Here is an 18,864-nt window from a genome sequence, read left to right on the forward strand (position 1 = left end):
GTGGTTTCCCCAAGCACCTCATCACCTGCACACTCTTACAGGTAGTTGAGAATAAGTTGCACACAGGCAGATCTTTATAGAACTGTCAGGGCAACATCAGAGAAAGCTTGTACTTTTCAGTCTCTTATCACTGACATGGGATTGCTGAGGGAAGCACGCGCTACTGTCATACTGACATAATGAGGCTGGGTGAGTCCCCATGATATGGTTGTTACATAGAGCTGGGTGAGCCAACAAATTAACAGGGAGCAAGGGACTGGTTAGGCTCTTAAAGCCCTGTGCACGAGCTAAACCATGAACTCATCTGGCCTATAAGTCGCGCAACAATCACCATGTAAAAGATAAGTCTGTTCAAAATTCAAAAAGTCTATTTATTTAACGTGCAAATATTTTGCCTCCGTGTATCAAATTATATTGCTGCATTGAGAAGAATGTATTAAATGATAAATTTTAAACATGAACTTGGAAACATTATTTCTTCCTTCCCTGATGACAATGCCATTAATTAATGAACTAGCAGTCAAGTTAGATTCAATTTGGTCAGTCGGACAAACTGGATTTTATCCTATTTTTTCTGGTTTGTATTTTTCAAGTCAGCGTCTAGATGGGTATTTCTTTCTCTTTTATTTCACATCAAAGGTTAATGATTTGTCTTTGTTTTTAGCGTATAAGGTTAATGCCTGGTTGGCAAGCAGAACAGTGGCGTAATGAAAAATGATTGCCCCTCTGCAGAATTTGATGAGAGGCCCCTGAGTCTCCCAAATGTCACAGATATTCATTGCAAAAAGAACAATTAATGGACAGATTGCTGATCAATGTCAAACATTCACCCCAATACAGAGATCTGAGCCTAAATCCATCATTGTTCTGTTCCTCATGCCATTCAAGTTTAAACCAGCCATATGTAAATCAGTCTTGACCCTGCTCCCCATGGGAGCGGTCCAGCACTTACTGCCAGGCCAGGTCCTCCTTGAATCAGAAAAAAGGCATCCTGGGACCTGTTTCAGGGTTTCACCCCTCATTGTTCTTTTTGAAATTATTACCCCAAGTGGATCGGGTGTGCCCCGATGTGGGTCCTGTACTCTCCATGCCACTGAAGTCAAGCCTAGCCTGGCTGATGAGGGGGTGAAACCCCGAAACCAGAACCGGGATGCTTGTTTCTGGTCCAGGGAGGACCTGGCCTTGAAGAAGGTCAAGCTTGAAGGGATTACACATTGTATTCCACTTGATGTACGAAGCGCCTCCACCCTTCCCTTCCGTGTTGCCCTCAAACAGCCACCCACAATGATAAATTTGGCGCTGTGATCTTATCTAGCTGTCTGTTGGCAGAAGTTTTGTATGTCTGAGAGATCGCTGGTCTGTGGCAGAGGACACTTGTTTGCCCAAATATCAGAACACTTAACTCTTATGTTCTCTGAAATCTACAGGTGGTGACCCCAATGCCAGCTTCCGAGCTCAGACTGTGCCTATGTCTGGTCCATGGAGAGAATCCAGTCTCGATGCAGCAGCAGTGTCCAGCAAGGTAAGTCAGTGATAGTTGTTTGTTGGGGAGAGAGGGGCGCTCCTTACATTCCATGTGCTCTGATTGTGAGTAGTTGGGCAGACATGTTCTTGTGTTTTTAGATGAAAAATTGTTAAGCTGCTCCAGGGTAAGGAATAACGACTCACTCTAGTGTTCTTGTTTTGAAAACCCAAAGGGGGCCGTTCTATATCAGAAGTGTAACCTATTTCTCTGGCGCAGGGGCCTGTGGGTGTGAGTAGCCCACTGCCCCCAATTGTCAGTGCCCTTTACTTCCCAATCAGGGGAAAAAGGTCATTTAACTTCTTGTTTTCCGGACCCTAGCACCTTTGGCCACAAGTGTGCTGCCTTGATTCAGCCCTTAAAAAGTGTACTGGACTCCAGCAGCAGCCGCCGCTTGGCTTCCTGACATTTCTCAAAAGAGAGTCAAAGGCAGATTCGGGGTAAAGTGAAGTTTCATCCAGCAGCACCCCCAAACAAACAGTAGGTGGTACAAATCCATACTCTGCCCAGCTGGCGTCCCACAGGTACAGGCCTGCTAGGGAAATTGCAGGTCTGCCAAGTATCATGCATCAGGTGTGACACTCACGCATTTCAGTGTGGTGTTCCGCATCACTGCACTGAAATGCATTGTCACGCATTTAATGCCACTCTGAAACTCTATTCTAAGCAGGGTGCCAGCGCATGCTGCCAGCTCTGTTACTTTCCGCAGACGTGCTGCCAGCAGCTGGGCTCAGTAAGTTAATAGTTAAATGTCTGCGCTCAGCTCTGGAGTGGCTGAGAGTTCTACATTGTAACAAATCTGCCTGGGAGCCAGCCACACGTCAGCGCCACACTGAGACTGACTCACCGACTATGCTCCAATTACCAAGACCCGCGGGGACCTGCCCTCAGCAGTGGTTGCAACTGGTTGTGGCAAACCAGGGAGCCTGAATCAAATCTGGATTTGACCGCCATAGTGCCTCTTAAGGTCCTGAAGGAAATGGAATTGAGGTAGATCAGAACAGAAGCGGTGGGGGACTCAATCTGAGAGTCAAGTCCTCAGTGTGCTGCTGTCTGCAGCGCAATAGAATAATCCCCCCCCCCCCCCCCAATGTATTAGTTCTATGTGTTTTTAAATGAAATGTCCCAGTCCCGCTGCTGCTCCCAGTTTTTGTGGAGGCACTGAGATTTTCTTTCAGGCAGGCTCCTTGTTGTTCCAGGTCTTTGTGCTAGTGTGGAGTTCCGGCTTTCAGGGGCCCCTCTCTCCCCAGCCTCAATTTGCTTTACTTTCGTATTCTCTGGAGTCTGCTTCGGATTTATTCTTTCTCTCTGCTTGTGTTTGTGGCTCGATGGTGAACATTTCCATGGGGAGGCGAGGCAAGCACAGGCGGCAGCCGAATACAATTTACAATTCAAAATTAACAATATTAACTATCCTGCAGTCCACAGACTAAATAACCTGCATTGAAGGTGCCCTTCAGCTGCCACGCTTCCTAGGTCCATGCGCGACTATTTAGGCCAGTTTGGGCTTTATTGTTAGAATCTGTGAAAACCCAGCATAAAACGAAGTCTACAAGTTCCAGAATTCTGAGTAAAAATGCATAACGTCAAGTACCAGAATGCAAAGGGGGAAATAGGAGTGGGAGAGCTGCTAGAATCTGGTGACCTGACCCGCAGACTGCTGACATATTTCTGCAGCAGGTGCTCAACGCACTGAGGAGTCTAACCATTAATATGTAAAAGCCAGGCTTCCTGCTTCCACCAAAAAAATCTGCACGAGGGTGATGAATGGCGTTTTTACTATTGATGTTAAATTGTTGCATTTAACTCGCACGAAGAGCCTCGGAGATTGCTTTTGGAATTGCTACTGCTCGATTGGTTGAAACAATATCAGTTGCTTTTATTCGTTGTTTACTGACGAAAACAAAGTGTCTTTGATCAGAGATTAGTTTGAGGCAGGTGCCTGTCGTGTTAGCTAAGTTAGACATACGAATGTCACCCCCACTTACAAATTACAGTGATATATACTTTGAAGCTATTGTCAGCATAACACACAAATGACTAAAAGTATATTATCTTCAACACGTTTACATCTTGTAGTCCAATAGAAAATTCTAAATCCTTTGAAAGCAGGAACGTGAAAATAAGAAAGTTACTGCTTATTTGCTTCAGGTATAGCAAGCATTGTGTTTTTATTCGTGTGTGTTCACTTAGGAAATGAATGCATTCTGTGAGTTGTAGTCTATGTTTGCTTCGATTAACTAATGCATCTGGTAATCATTTACAACAGCAAAGTCCAGAACTAAATTCAAAGTGTTTGGTCTGGATGAAGTGGTCTACCATCAAACCCAATTGTGCCTCATGTTAGCAATGGAGACCTTGAAGGCATTTGTAATGGTACATATGATTCTAGCAGAGGCCAAGGATAGACTGTTCACTTAAAGAGTTGTGGATTGTCTGTAGGTCTCTTATTCTGACTGCATAAGTGCATGCATGTCTCACGCCGACACACAGGATCAGTGAGTCTGCTCAATTTTCAAGTGTGGTAGTTAGTTGCACTATACTCGTCTTGGGACTGGCCCTGTGGTGCAACTTTAGCTTTTGAACTCAGCGTGCTGAGCAATGCATAACTAAGTCAGCAGACTTTGGAGTGTACAGCTCTGTGACAGGCTGCGGCTCATATGATCTCTGCTGCTGCCAGCGGGGCTGGAAAGGTAGTGTGTGATGCGGCGGACCACTCTAATGATTTCTACAGGGTTGAAGATAATGAGACAATTTGTTTTTTAATATATGCAGCCTGGCTGTGATCGCTGTGTGTGCATCAGCCTCACTCTCCTGAGGCCTGCCCAATGCGGTGCTGTTTGTGACGGGCTTGCTGTAGAGTCAGCGAGCCAGCTAACTGCTGCCCTTCCATTTCTGGTGCTTTATAGCACTTTTAAGATGTTCTTAGAGTTTATAGTTGCTCAAATGTGTGTAATTTCTGATGTTTATGTTTCCCTCGTCTTCCTTTTGCTCGCGAGAAAGTGTCACTCATAGTCATTGAAATGTCACTCATAATTACAATGTAAGTATGAAAAAGTCACACAGCAATCTGAAACCTTGGCAGCTATGAAATTGTCGATTAGCTTTTACTCTCTTTCTAGGCCCCCGTATGGGAAATGGCGAAGGCACTATCGTGGTTGGAGCATAGGAGACCTAAGCAAAATAAATTGGGATGCGTAGGTGGAAAAGCCCAGCTGGCAGCTCAGATATCATAGGAAAATAGCTGCAAAGGAATATCGGGTGTTAAGCCTTTAGAAAGGAAATTAGTGTTATGCATGACTTAGGCCCACATCGCAGAATCCACTGCTAGGCGATCCAGCTGGAATTGCCCAAAAATATAAATGAAATGATAGTGTACCTGGCGCACTCTGGTTCTATTTGTTTGATATTACGATACGTGTGCAATGTTGTGTAAATGCCTACTGAGCATAAATACAATGACCTTAGAGGCCCAGCCCCTCAAGGGCGACTGGGACAACAACATGCAACAACGACATATTTGAGCAATAAAGCGTTCAATGCTTTTAGTCAATGTTCATTCAAACAAACTTTTTATATATTTCTCCATAAGGTTCAAAGAAGAATTTTACATCATTGATATTTTTCACATATTTTGATATGTTACAATCATCATAAAAATATATACATTATTGATTTCACACCCAATGCATTTCGAGACAAGAGTCTCTTCTTCAGGGGTATAGCTGCAAAAGAAATTATATAAAATGAGACCAATTCATTTACAAAAAGGTTTATTTTCTATCTAACTCAATGAATCAAGCCCAATCACCAACACCAGTGTAACAAGCCACCTTAGCCAAACTTACTTGAAATCTTCAATGTAATCCTATGAAACAAAGGGCCAAACAAACACATAAACTAAATCAAAATTCAAAATGATCATTGCCCCAATTTGAACTTCCAATAACATAAACAAAGTCTCAGTACCTTAAGTTCCTTGCATAAATCCTAATACTGACGGAATGATTTCCTTTGTGGATCCAGAACTGAAAAATTATAGTAGCTCCAGTCAGTCATTTTATCAAATAGAAAATGACACCACAATAAAACCGAGCATAACCCTTATCTTACCTAAAAGAGTGATGATAATAGATGTGCAACTCAATGATCTGTAAAAAGAACAAAGTGATGAACTCTTAGTTCTATGGGTTTCAGAATGATCGAGGAGTAAACTACCATAACGTTGAATTCAATTTACACACAAACATTTGTGTAGACGGCCATAGTCTTACCTACACGAATAGTAGTAAGGACAGTGTAGCCAAAATGATCTGTGAAAAGAATCGGAGGAAAGAGCTCTTAGTTTCTATAAACTTCGAAGAAGTTAGCAGCAGACTGCCATACAGTTAGCTCAGCGCAAACTCCTACCTCAAAGCCCAGCTGGCAGCTCAGATATCATAGGAAAATAGCTGCAAAGGAATATCGGGTGTTAAGCCTTTAGAAAGGAAATTAGTGTTATGCATGACTTAGGCCCACATCGCAGAATCCACTGCTAGGCGATCCAGCGGGAATTGCCCAAAAATATAAATGAACATACATCATCTAAGTTACCATAACTTTTCTAAGGTAAGAAAGCCCAATCGGAACTACAAGTATACAATCAAGTAGGTAAAAGAAATAAAAATAGAATTAGTGTACACACATAGTAAAAGCTCCGAAGTGTAAATCATTCTCGATGTATTTGTAAGCTATAGAACCAACTAAATTAGTTTGTATAAAAAAATCTACCTTCTGTGTAAGGTGCCCCTCGAAAGTGCTATCCCCTCTCTGTAACTAAGCATGACCCTTCATGCTACAAATAATATGTCCGCATGGCCAAACGTTTACATCAAATCTCTAGCATAGAGAGTTTTGCTTATTTTAGCTCCAAAAATAGAGAAGAACCTGTCACTACCAGCTCCGAAATTGGTATGAAGAATTGTTAATGAATACTAGGGGACCGAACCCAAGTTATTTGTTGGCTGATATCTGGAAATGTTGCTTTTAAAATATTTAGGGCCAGTGTCTATCATTTTCCATTTAAATGTGTGCTTGCACCTGTACACATTTAATTTTTTGTAACTGGTTCTGTTCTTGGTATCTTGGAGAAAAACTGTTGGGCCCACTCTGAACTTTTTATGATCTCGAAAGATCAATGTAATAAGCGGATATACCAACAAAACCTCTGTTGCACACATTCGTTAAATACTATATATCAATATTCCAAAGTCCGCTACGCGATTACGTTTATTCCTGTTAACACATATTTTATCTTCCTGATGAAAAAAATTAGTTCACATCCGCCCAAATCGGGTAATTCATATGCGTGCCATCTGAAAAAAAAACCCGAATAAAATGTCAGACGAATACCCTTTTACCCCAAGCTCTTGTTAAACTCTTGTAAGCGAACATGTAATCGGCATTTTTCGTACCCCACATTAATTGCCTGCTTTGTAACCTTTCCTTCTTCCCGTAATGCCTTGCTGCTGTTTTTTTTTACACCAGGAACACTTTAGCCTGAGACTGCGGTTTTTGGGTGGATGCAAAAACGTGCAGATCCTTAAACCGATGTACCATGTTGGATGTTCTTGAGGTAGTTTCCCCACTGTCTCGTTGCTGGTTTCACCCACGGCGGCAGCCTATAAGTGCCAAGGTGCAGAACTGGCCGCCATGTATAGGTGTACCCTCTTCTTGCTGCTTCTCAAGTTACTGCGTATAAAGTAGTGCATGGTATGAGCCAGGCTAGTAGAACCTGAGCTTCATTTGTGGTTGTTGTGAATGGAAATCATAGCACATTTGCCCTGAAGTTGTGAATTGGGCCTTGGGGTTTGATTTGATTTTTCCCTTCCATGCTATAATCAGTAATTTTTCTGTTTAGGATGATCTTTATGGACAGAACAGTTTTTCCACGCTACCTAGAAACTACAAATACAATCCTGCCACAGGTGACAGGCGGATTGACCCCAGTGTATGGAGATCCCATTCAGGGGCTGTCCCAGGCACACTGCCCAGGAACTGGCAGGCCCAGCAGCCTATCTCGAGGATCCCCATTCCACCTTCGAGCCCTCAAGGTGGGCGTCCCAAGCAGCAGAAGCCAATACCTCTTTCGATGATCTTCAGACTGCAGAATGCCTTCTGGGAGCAGAGGACCCCGCACTCCATGGGCAACATCCAAGGGCCTCCTGGATCCCCGACCCTTGGGAAGCTGCAGCAGTCTCAGCCTCACACTGCTCAAGCTCAGAGTCCTGTGAGGTCATGGTCCACGTCTGATGGTAAGTGCTCATTAATCTTTGGGCAGAAGAAATAGAATGGAATCATTCAGATTATTTTCGATTTTTCACTGCACCAGAATTCCTGTGCTTGATAATGCCCTGTTGAACATGTAATCTTGTGTAATTCATACCATCTCCTAGCAGTACTTTTAGAAATATGGTAACCTTAATTATATGCACTCAGTACAGAAAACAGTATTTATTGATAAATTAGATGAAACCCATATACGGATGTGTAAGAACAGGAGAAAACCCATAGACCTCGTTGGGATGGGTGTATCGTGTAAGCAAAAACAATTCCCAACAGGTATTATGTGAAGACAGTTTTAGAAGTGTATGCAATATGCATTACAAGGAAGGAAGAACCAAGGAGTCAATTTATTAAAGAAGGTAATGTTATTTACCAAGAAGCAAAGGGGGATATTTCACATGACAATACAGTTAAAACAGCACTGTACAGAACGGATCATGTGACAACCCAGTGAAACTAGGTGCAAGGTGCTATATACAATTGGTGATGGTGAATGTGCAAGTCCTTAAAACAGCAGTGTAGTCGACGCATGAACCAAAGTATTTACATCGAATAATGGCTCCACAAAACAAGTTGTAATCACTTAAAATACAATTATTTGTATAGAAGCACAAAACGTGAAATGCGTAGTATAATTCAAGCTGTACAGTCGACGGCGTTTCGATCCCCTTTAGTCGGGATCGTCATCAGGACAGGGTTGTCGATGGAAACAGTGAATTATACCCAGGTAACTGAGCGAGGGTATCGGAAGTCCGGGTGGTCGCTCAATGGTCGAGGACTGATCGTTGAATTATATCCGATCCGCGGGCGGGACTTGCTATGCCTGACTAAAACAGGGCGGCAGAAGGCAAACGGGGCTCATCTGGCGGTAGGGCTGCAAGCAGTGAATGCTGGAGCTGTACGGATGGACATTAATCTTATGGGTTACATTATGCCCGTGCACAGGGTTAGATTCAACACCTAAGGGCTGAATTATGAATCCTACAGAATAGACATACAAAGGTAGTGAGAAAGCTGAAGAAAATTGAGAGAGAAACAGAGAAGTCCCATACGTTACTTCACCAGTGTTGTCAAACTGCTCATACCTTATTATGAATGCCCATTATTATCTTGGAAGTTAGGGCTGTGAAAGGTTGTAGGTAGAAATGTACAGATGTGAACAGGGGCCCAAAAATTAGTATGTCAGATTTTTTAGTTTCATGCCATTAAAGTTTTATTGACCTGTTATACTCCGGTGAAGGATGTCCCATGCTTTGTTGCTGGATTATATTATTTTTCCATCAGGAAGTGGAAAGGTATCGACTTTGGAAAGAGCCCAAGAGCTGCAAAGGATGCCCCCAGGTCTGCCAGAAGCTGGAGAGCTGGAGCCTGAGCTGTCAATCTTGCTGCCCACCAGTGACTCGCAGATAGAGGAGGTTCCACGTCCTCTTAGTCCCACTCGTCTTCAGCCAATACTGCCATCAGAGGCCCAAAAAACGCCAGAGATGGATGAAATCCGTAGAGTTCTGGCAGATATCCCCAGACCTTTGAAGAGGCGAGGGTCCATGGAGCAGAGCGTGGCTGTTCCCCAGCCAGCCAGCAAGAAACAGTATCAGCTGATTATGAGCCGTCTCTTCCGCCGCTCTACTCCTAAGGAAACAGTGAGCCTTGTAGGCGAAGGAGCTCCACAAATGGAGATGCCAGTCATCATTGAAGGATCAGAAACAAAGGTGGGCGCCACCATAGCCCAGGAAAGGTCCCCATCACCCTCTTCACCAGCAGTGTTGATTACACCCACCACTCCAATCTCTAAGGCACCCAGTCCGGTAAGTTGAGTGGAAGTGATATTGGGGATTTCTGTCTTAAGGGTCCTATCCCGTCTGGGTGTTGTAATGTCCAATAAGGAAGTCCTGAAATACATTCATTCATGGCAATGGAATTAAGGGAGTAAGATGGTTTGGAATAACAAAGGCAACTACTTTACTCTGACAGCTAGATGTCTCCTCAGAGTAGGGGTTGTGCTCCATTAATGGTGAATAGTGAAAGCCTTTGATTCAGGCGAAACATATTAGAACAATATTCCTATGTAGTGAGGTGCAGTGTTCTTGGTAAAGCGTGTGAATGTTTATACTTAGCTGGGGAGGTAATTCTGTCACATTCACACCGTTAGTGGTAAAGCATATGACAGGCAACGTGTTTCCAGTGCAGTCTTGCATTCTAAATCTCAGTGTGGGAGTAGGTCTTTTACGACTAAGTTCGTTCGGAAGCTATGATTGGAGTCATGTTTTCGTATGCAAGGATGTAAGACTACATGAATAGGAGTAGGACTTTCATCTAGTTGTGCAAGTTCTGTGAGCATCTTCAGAGAAGAAATCATTGTACAGGTTTAGTTTCTCTCTAAGACCCCCAGAGTTTATTGTTTGTTATGTGCCACACTCCGACTCTGGTGAGACTCACCTCAGTTTCCCCACATTTTTTGAAAGCAGGAACTCAGATCTGTTTTGAAGAAACACTCCTCCCCAAAGAAGACTCGTTCGAGGAGGGCACGACTGAATCCGCTGGTGCTACTGCTAGACGCTGCACTTACGGGCGAGCTTGATGTTGTCCAGCAAGCAGTGAAAGAGGTAAACACGAATCCCCTAAATCTGTAATCCCTTACCACTGTCTACTCTTCAAGGCAGGGTTACATCCTCATCTGTACAAAAGAGTTGGAAGCTGATTAGGCTGCAGAAATACAGTATCATTGAATACTATATAATTAAAAAACGAAAGGTCCTGTGCTTAGATATCATCAAGACGTAATTGCACCTAACTGAACAACTTCATAGGAAGGATATTTGGTTCCCATCAGATAAATCTAGTTGGGGGGGGGGGGGGGTGCGTTTCTGCAACATGAATCATGTATACTGTGTGTTGTGGGGTGTGCTGTGAGATACTGGACTATATTTGTGACCTCTCATTTGGTCATAACAGTTAGTACTGTTTACCACATATGCCAGAGCTTTCCAAACTTTTTATGTTGGGGACACACTTTTTGGAGATGCATAATTTTGGGACACAGTAAGGCAGTGTAGCGGGGGAGGGGTCTCACTCCCTCTCTCTATCCCTCTCTCTCTGTAACTGTCTCCCTCCCTCTCTCTCCCTCTGTCTCCCTCCCTCTCTCTCCCTCTGTCTCCCTCCCTCTCTCTCCCTCTGTCTCCCTCCCTCTCTCTCCCTCTGTCTCTCTCCCTCTCTCTCCCTATGTCTCCCTCCCTCTCTCTCCCTATGTCTCCCTCCCTCTCTCTTCCTCTGTCTCCTTCCCTCTCTCTCCCTCTGTCTGTCTCCCTCCCTCTGTCTGTCTCCCTCTCTCTGTCTGTCTGTCTCCCTCTGTCTGTCAGTCTCCCTCTGTCTCTCTGTCTAACTCGCTTCCTCTGTCTCCCTCCCTCTGTCTGTTGCCCTCTGTCTCCCTCCCTCTGTCTCCCTTCCTCTGTCTCCATCCCTCTCTCTCCTGTCTCCCTCCCTCTCTCTTCCTATGTCTCCCTCCCTCCCTCTCTCTCCCTCTGTGTCCCTCCCTCTCTCTCCCTCTGTCTGTCTCTGTCTGTCTGTCTCCCTCTGTCTGTCTCTGTCTGTCTGTCTCCCTCTATCTGTCTCTGTCTGTCTGTCTCCCTCTGTCTGTCTGTATGTCACTCTCTGTATCCCACCCTCTGTCTCCCACCCTCTGTCTCCCTCTCCTTCCCCCCTCTGTCTGTCTCCCTCTCCTTCCCCCCTCTGTCTGTCTCCCTCTCCTTCCCCCCTCTGTCTGTCTCCCTCTCCTTCCCTCCTCTGTCTGTCTCCCTCTCCTTCCCTCTGCCTCCCCCCTCTCCTTCCCTCTGCCTCTCTCCCTCTGTTTGCCTCCCTCCCTCTGCCTCTCCCCTCTTTCTGTCTCCCTCTCCTTCCCTCTGCCTCCCCCTCTGTCTGTCTCCCTCTCCTTTCCTCTGTCTGTTTCCCTCTCCTTCCCTCTGTCTCCCCCTCCTTCCCTCTGCCTCTCCCCTCTCCTTCCCTCTGCCTCCCTCTTCTCTGTCTCCCTCTCCTTCCCTCTGCCTCCCTCCCTCTCCTTCCCTCTGTCTGTCTCCCTCTGTCTGTCTCCCTCTCCTTCCCCCTGTCTCCCCCTCCTTCCCTCTGCCTCCCCCCTCTCATTCCCTCTGCCTCCCTCCCTCTGTCTCCCCCCTCTCCTTCGCTCTGCCTCCCTCCCTCTGTCTTTCTCCCTCCCCTTCCCTCTGCCTCCCTATCTCCTTCCCTCTGCCTCCCGCCCTCTGTCTGTCTCCTTCTCCCTCCCTCTGCCTCCCTCCCTATCTCTGTCTCCCTCTCCTTCCCTCTGTCTCCCTCTCTCTGTCTCCCTCTCTCTGTCTCCCTCTCTCTGTCTCCCTCTCTGTCTCCCTCTCTCTCACTCCCTCTGCCTCTCTGTCTGTCTGTCCCTGTCTCCCTCCCTCTGTCCCCCTCTCCGTCTCTGTCTGTCTCTGCCTGACTGCCCCTGCCTCTATTTGTCTCTGTCTGTCCCCGTCTCTGTCTGCATCTCGGTCTGTCTCCCTCCCTCCCTCTCTCTGTTTCCCTCCGTCCCTCGCAGTCTCCCTCCCTCTTATCTCTCTCCCTTTCTCTCCTCTCTCTCCCTCCCTCTGTCTACCTCCCTCCGTCTGTCTCTTGTCTGTCTCTCTCCCTCTGTCTCCCTCTGTCTGTCTGTCTCCCTCTGTCTGTCTCCCTCCCTCCCTCTGTCTGTCTTCCTCTCTGTATTCTTCCCTCTATCTCAATCCCTCTGTATCCGTCCCTCTGTCTCCCTTCCTCTGTTTCCCTCTCTCTCCCTGTCTTCCTCCCTCTATCTCACTGTCTCCTTCCCTCTGTCTCACTGTCTCCTTCCCTCTGATTGTCACCCTCTGGCACCTCACCCCAGCTTCCCGGGCACACACAGCTGCACCTCGAGTACTACGCAGGTCTTTAAAGGACCATTTACTTGTTAATGGGGTTTTGTTGTGACTCTCCCGCCCCCTCCCCCCCACCCCTAGAGCAGAGTGTCTCGGAGTCTGCGCTGCTGTGGCTGACTCCGAGACACTCTTTCAAAGGAATGCCTCCTAATTAGCAGTTATGTGCTAAGTGCCTCATCCTGCGACATACCCACCACTTGCAGGCGACACAGTACTGTGTCGGGACATAGTTTGGAAAGCTCTGACGTATGCAAAGGCCCTAAGTACTGTTGCATTCGAAATGGTAACCACGTTACTTCATTTCTATAGTTTACTCTGTAACAGAAGTGAATTAAGCAGTTACTCTAGGAGGTGGTAAGGTCTTTGGGACTTAAATGAGATTATATCTACCATGAAATACCTTAAAACACGCAGCAACGTTGTAGTAATTACACAAAACGAAGGTAGTTTTAGGTTGATTTATTGTAAAGGCTACACGGTAAACAGGTCTTCACAGCCAGCTTCCCATCCAGCTCCAACCGCCACAGCCTTTAAACAATACATTCCTAACAGTAATGGTACCTGGCAACACTAGAACTTCAGGGAGAGAATGAAAAGAGAGCTAAGAACTCTCTGCTTCCATCACTATGCATGAACACATCATATGAACACTACATATCCTCCTTCCTCATAAACAAAAAAATAAAAATAAAATGCAGTACACAACACCAACTCAAGTTTACACATGAAACCTACTGGGAATGACTCTGGTTCTAGAGCTTCTTCTAACGGAAACCCATATGGGGTCACCCACAACTTCGGTTTCCCCTGCACTCTCCTGATTAACCTTCATCTTTACCGTAACAATTCTGCAACATTCCACCATTTTCCACCTTCAATCTGGATAGCATTTCTCCCAACCTTTACCACAGTAGTGGGAGCACCAAACTTGTCCAAGCCCGTTTTCACATGGACAGGTGACTTAAACCGCATCAAATAACCCACAACCACAGTAACAGTCTTGACTCCTTTCTTTTGATCGAACAAGCACTTCTGTTTAGTCTGTGTTTTCAACTCATTCTCTTTCACAGTATCCATAAGACTCTCCACATCAGACTCTGATTTGATCCACTTGTTCATCCATCCTGGTTTAAAACTTGTGTTGGCTCTCCTCCCCCTCAATACTTCAAATAGAGAAATCTTGGTCGTGGAGTGAGGAGTGGTTCTATAGAATCACACCATGTTGTCCAAAGACTTACCCACATTATGGTTGCTCGACTTCTCCCACCTGACCCACTCACCCACCACTGTTCATACGCTCAGCGAGACCATTGCTTTGTGGGTGATAAAGGGAAATCTTCATATGCTTGATATTGCAAGAGGCAAGAACATATTTAAACTCACCACTCACAAATTGCATACCATTGTCCAAAACCAGACCCTAAGGAAAACCCCTCTCTGGTGCAAACCTCCTTCAGAAACAACACTATGCTGGATGCACTGGGGTCCTTGACCCATCTTGACTTCTGGCCACTTGGATGCATAATCCACCAGCACATAAATATAAGTGGAACCTCCGGGTAAGGACTCGAAAGGACCCATAATATCTAAACCAACCTTGACCCACGGCCCTGAAGGGACCATCATTGGAAAGTAAGGGCGGTGTGGCCACTTTCAAACTTTTGTCTGCCAAACCACACATTACACAGTTCTACACTGCATCACTGATCCCAGCATCAATGCTAGGCCACCAAAAGATCTAGCAGATGCAACGTTTGGTGAAGGTTGCCCCCAGATGACCTCATACCTAATACCATGACGAGGAATATGTTTATCTGAGCTTAGCAAAAGCCCATCTTTTAAGGATATTTCCGCTTCACCTTTCCAATAAGGTTGTAGAAGTGGAGAGAAGACTTTCTCCCTGGGCCAACCACTTCTGACTAGACCGCAAACCTGCTGTAAAACCACATCCTCCCTTAGTGCATTCATCCAATTCTCCTTCGAGCAAAGGTTAAGTTCTGATAATTACAGGGCAGCTCCGAAAAAATCCTCAGTCTTCTTTGCATAGTTCATGAAATCCCTGTCCATCAGCTTCATCGCTGCTCGAAGGGACCTAGGTCAAAAAATCAGCCCTTCCTTTCCTACCACCAGAGACATGAATGACAACAAATGGATATTGCATCCACCGAGAAGCCATTCTCATTATGCTTGGTGTACAACACTTGTTATTACCTGTGCCCAGAATATTGACCAATGGTTTGTGATCTGTCCTCAGCAGAAAACGCCTATTCCATACATAGGGGAAAACTTCTCCACTGCCCACAGACAAGCCAACAGCTCCCTTATAATCACAGAATACTGTAACTAATTTTGAGAATGTTGTGTCAAAACCACACCCAGTCCAACTTGGCTAGCATCTACAGCTATGCAACATGGAAAATCGGGGTCATAAGTCTTGAGAGCTTTACTCTCACTCAAACGCAGCTTGACTTGCTAGGAGGCTGAAGCACACTCATTGGACCACTCAAAATGTATTCCTTTCCTGAGTAGATAGCCAATAGGGCATACAATGGTAGCAAAATATGGAAACAAGCGTGAGTAAAACTGGAAGGGACCCAGTGACTTCACACCTGCCTTGTCAATAGGTGTAGTGGCACCAACAATGGGATCTAAAATACCTTTCCTAGGTCTAATGCGTTCTTTAGAAATTAGATGACCCAGATATTCCACCTCTTCACATAACAACTTAAATTTTTCAATCTAAGCACAACACCATGCTTCTCATAAATATCCAAGACCCTGCACAAAATACTGTCATGTGACTGAACATCTTTTACATGAATCAGAACATCGTCTTGAAAGACCAACACACCTTCCACAGAGCCAAACAAATTTTGTATTACTCTCTGAAATACCTAGGCAGCGGATGGCAAACCGGACGGCATCCGTTTGTACTGAAAAGTTCCTAAAGGGAAAACAAAGGCTGTCAAGGCTTGCGAACCAGGACGTCATCCAATCTGGTGATAAGCACTAGCGAGATCCAGCTTTGAGAAATACTTAGAACCTCTGATGCACACAAACACGTCACAAATCTTGGGAAGAGGATGTGAATCCACTCAGATTTCTTCATTAAGAGACCTCAACTCAATGCACACACATGGTTTTCCGCACCTCTTGTGTGCAACCACCAAGGGAGATAATCACAAGGATGACTCAGTGGGTTTGATGAGCCTCTGATCACACAAATACCTTAGTTCTTTGTTTAGGTCCACCCTCACACTAAATGGGACACCCCTCAGTTTGTTTTTCACAGGTGAAGCACCATCTTTCACAATAAGTTTGTTTGAAACCACATATTTCACCACAAACTGAAGGAAATATGTTCTTCCACTTGTACCCCACCACATCACAATGAACCACTAAAACCTGCTCCTTGGCACCTGGTCTAAGAACCATACCGAACAACCCCTGATGAAACCACCCTAAAATATTCAATCCTTTGAGGGCAGCATAAACTTTACCTTTGATCCTCCTTACTTTGAACACAAGTACATCCTCAATATAACCAAGAAGTTCAATTCTGCACACTTCATAGGAAACCGAAAAACGGTCTGATGGCAAGAGTACCCTATCGCCCCAAGTTTCCTCCGATAGCTTCTGTGTAATCATTGTAATTCTGGCACCCGAATCAACTAACAAATTAAAGACTGTACCCCCAAAAGTCACCTCAACAATGGGATTAACACATGGTCTGGTCGTGCACACCCTGGAACAACAGGTGGAACGTTGGATTAAGCTTCCCCTATCACTAGCGGGGAGGTAGCGATTGTAAAAATGGTTGTTCTTCCTAAATTTTTATATCTGTTTCAAAACATTCCCATTCCCTTGCCCAATAGTTTTTTTAGTACACTCCCCACACATCTTATCCGGCTGGTTTGGGGTGGGAAGAGAACCAGAGTCAGCTGGGACACCTTGACACTACCATATGATAGAGGTGGGCTGGGGGTTCCAAATTTTCAGATTTATTTTTTGGCGGCTCAATGTAGTTATGCACACTTGTGATATCTTCCGGATGCGCGAATCCCATATTTAAAGTTAGACGCGGACCTAGTAAGCCGGACCCCATTAAAGACAATACTACCCAAAGCGTCCCCTAGAGACCCAAAAGACATCCATACAGTGTCCACTACTAGATGGGCATGGAGGAAACTTGCACTACTAGGCTATGTTAAAAACATTGCGTCGTTACACTTCTCTCGTGCTACTACTGGCTAAACGAGAGATTACTCTAAACTGGGGAGATAAATTTACGCCCACTACCTAGGCATGGCTGAACAGTCTTGTTTATTGTAATACTAATGGGAAATTGTTTGCGTCTACACTACCTATCACATCACGGCCCAAAGACATCTGGGGACCCTTAAAGGACTATTTACAGGAATTAGGGCCTGCTTCCTCTCAACCTCCTCCTGGAGTTGTCCCCACTGGGGTAGATTGAATCTGCCTACCCGGCATGGCCATCCAAACTGGATAATTGTAAAGGAGCCAATTGGTGCTTAGATAGCTCATAAATTGCTGTATTGTAATGCTGCTATATTTATGTTTACACTGACTTGGTATTGATTTGTAATGTATCTACTTTGAATGTATGTCCTGTTAAGCAATGTTTGCAAATTATCTGCAGGCAACAGACTTGCTCTCCAAATTGTGGTAAACTGTAGATGAATGGAAAATGTTAGATAAAGTTAAAAAAAAACCAATGGGATCAACACAGTTTGAAGGATTGCCCTCAATAGGTTTAGCTCCATCTGCCAACAAACCCACTTGAACATCCGTCACAGTCTAAACAACCTCTGATTCAGATTCATAATCAGACTCCACCAAACATGCCAGAATTTTCTTTTGGCTCTTTTTCTTTAGACATACCTTGGCAAAAGGTCCAGTTTTCGTGAAATAATTGCACACCAAGTTCACTGCGGGACATCTTCCCCCTTTGGGGTGTGGAGGATTACCACAACGGAAACACATTGTTTTGAAACTGGTGTTCTCAACTTGACTCTTACTTTTGACATTAGCAGGCATTCCATTATGAAAATCTTTTGGTTTCAACTTTCCACTCCCAACCACAACATATACAGGCTCAAGAACTTTATCATATAACTCTTTCAACAAAATTTGGTAAATGTCAATACTTTTGGCCTCTTTGATAGTTTTCCATTCCAGTGATGGGTTTCTCATAGATAACAATTGTTGCCTGATTTGTTTGTCTTTACATTGGCAACATCTCGAATTGACAAACTGATGCCAGCCTATGTTAGACCGATATATAAGCATCAACATCTTCAACCACGTCCTGTTTTTTTTTTAAAAATGTATTCCTAAGGACCATGAGACTAAGTTGTTTGTCAAACCTATTCTTAAGCTTGGTAATGGTGTCTTAGTATTCATCTATGATGTCACCGTCTTGATCTGTAACTCCAGTAGATGTTTGAATATAGACCTCCCCTCAAAAAACCTAAAGAGTGTAGCAACAGATATTTCTTTCGTTCAGCACTGTATCTTAAAGCACCAATAGCCCCGAGATAGGTTTCAAATGCGTCAAACCCTACCTCCCATCTATCAAGAGGTTCGTTGGGATGGTCTAAAAATTCGGGAGGAGGGCAACAGCTTGCATGGTACACATGGTGTTAAATAAAGAAATAGACTGTATTGGTAGCAAATGTAGATCCTATAAAATGATAGTGCCTTGCAGTACTTATAGAAGGGTTATAAGGGGATAAAGATGACTGTCACAACTATAGGTACTCTTGGAAAATGTTGTACAGTGGTTGGAAATGAGTGTGCAAATCACTGATCCACGCCGACCAGAAATATGTGTCAGGAGAACAGTTTCAGAGATATATGTTTTCCTACGACTGACGTGAAAAGAAGTGTGAGAATCACTGATCCGCGGGGAACAGAAAACAAGTGTACATACAGTGAAAGAAATCACTGTGATCCGCTAGCTTGCCAAGAAGGTGTGCGGATCACCTTGATGATTTTACTCCCTCAGAATGAACACAACTAGAGGTGTGCGAATCACCGTGATCCGCCTACTCGTAGTGAGTAGCATCAAAGCCTGACGGG

At 44.7% G+C, this 18,864-nt stretch overlaps 1 protein-coding gene across 6 annotated transcripts in view; it reads left to right on the plus strand.

The window, feature by feature from the left end:
• PPP1R13L (protein phosphatase 1 regulatory subunit 13 like) overlaps positions 1 to 18,864 on the plus strand; it is a 753,157-nt gene that overhangs the window by 697,011 nt on the left and 37,282 nt on the right. For 4 of the 6 annotated variants that reach the window (XM_086938373.1, XM_086938374.1, XM_086938375.1 and 1 more), the window contains 4 exons: positions 1,428 to 1,522; positions 7,422 to 7,815; positions 9,131 to 9,651; positions 10,309 to 10,449. In XM_086938373.1, the coding sequence (XP_086794499.1) occupies positions 1,428 to 1,522; positions 7,422 to 7,815; positions 9,131 to 9,651; positions 10,309 to 10,449 (1,151 nt within the window). The remainder of the gene's footprint in view (positions 1 to 1,427; positions 1,523 to 7,421; positions 7,816 to 9,130; positions 9,652 to 10,308; positions 10,450 to 18,864) is intronic. The other 2 variants (XM_086938376.1, XM_086938372.1) reach the window with 1 other exon arrangement.

The sequence above is a fragment of the Lissotriton vulgaris genome, chromosome 9, assembly GCF_964263255.1.
Source record: "Lissotriton vulgaris chromosome 9, aLisVul1.2, whole genome shotgun sequence".
NCBI classification, from domain to species: Eukaryota; Metazoa; Chordata; class Amphibia; order Caudata; family Salamandridae; genus Lissotriton; species Lissotriton vulgaris.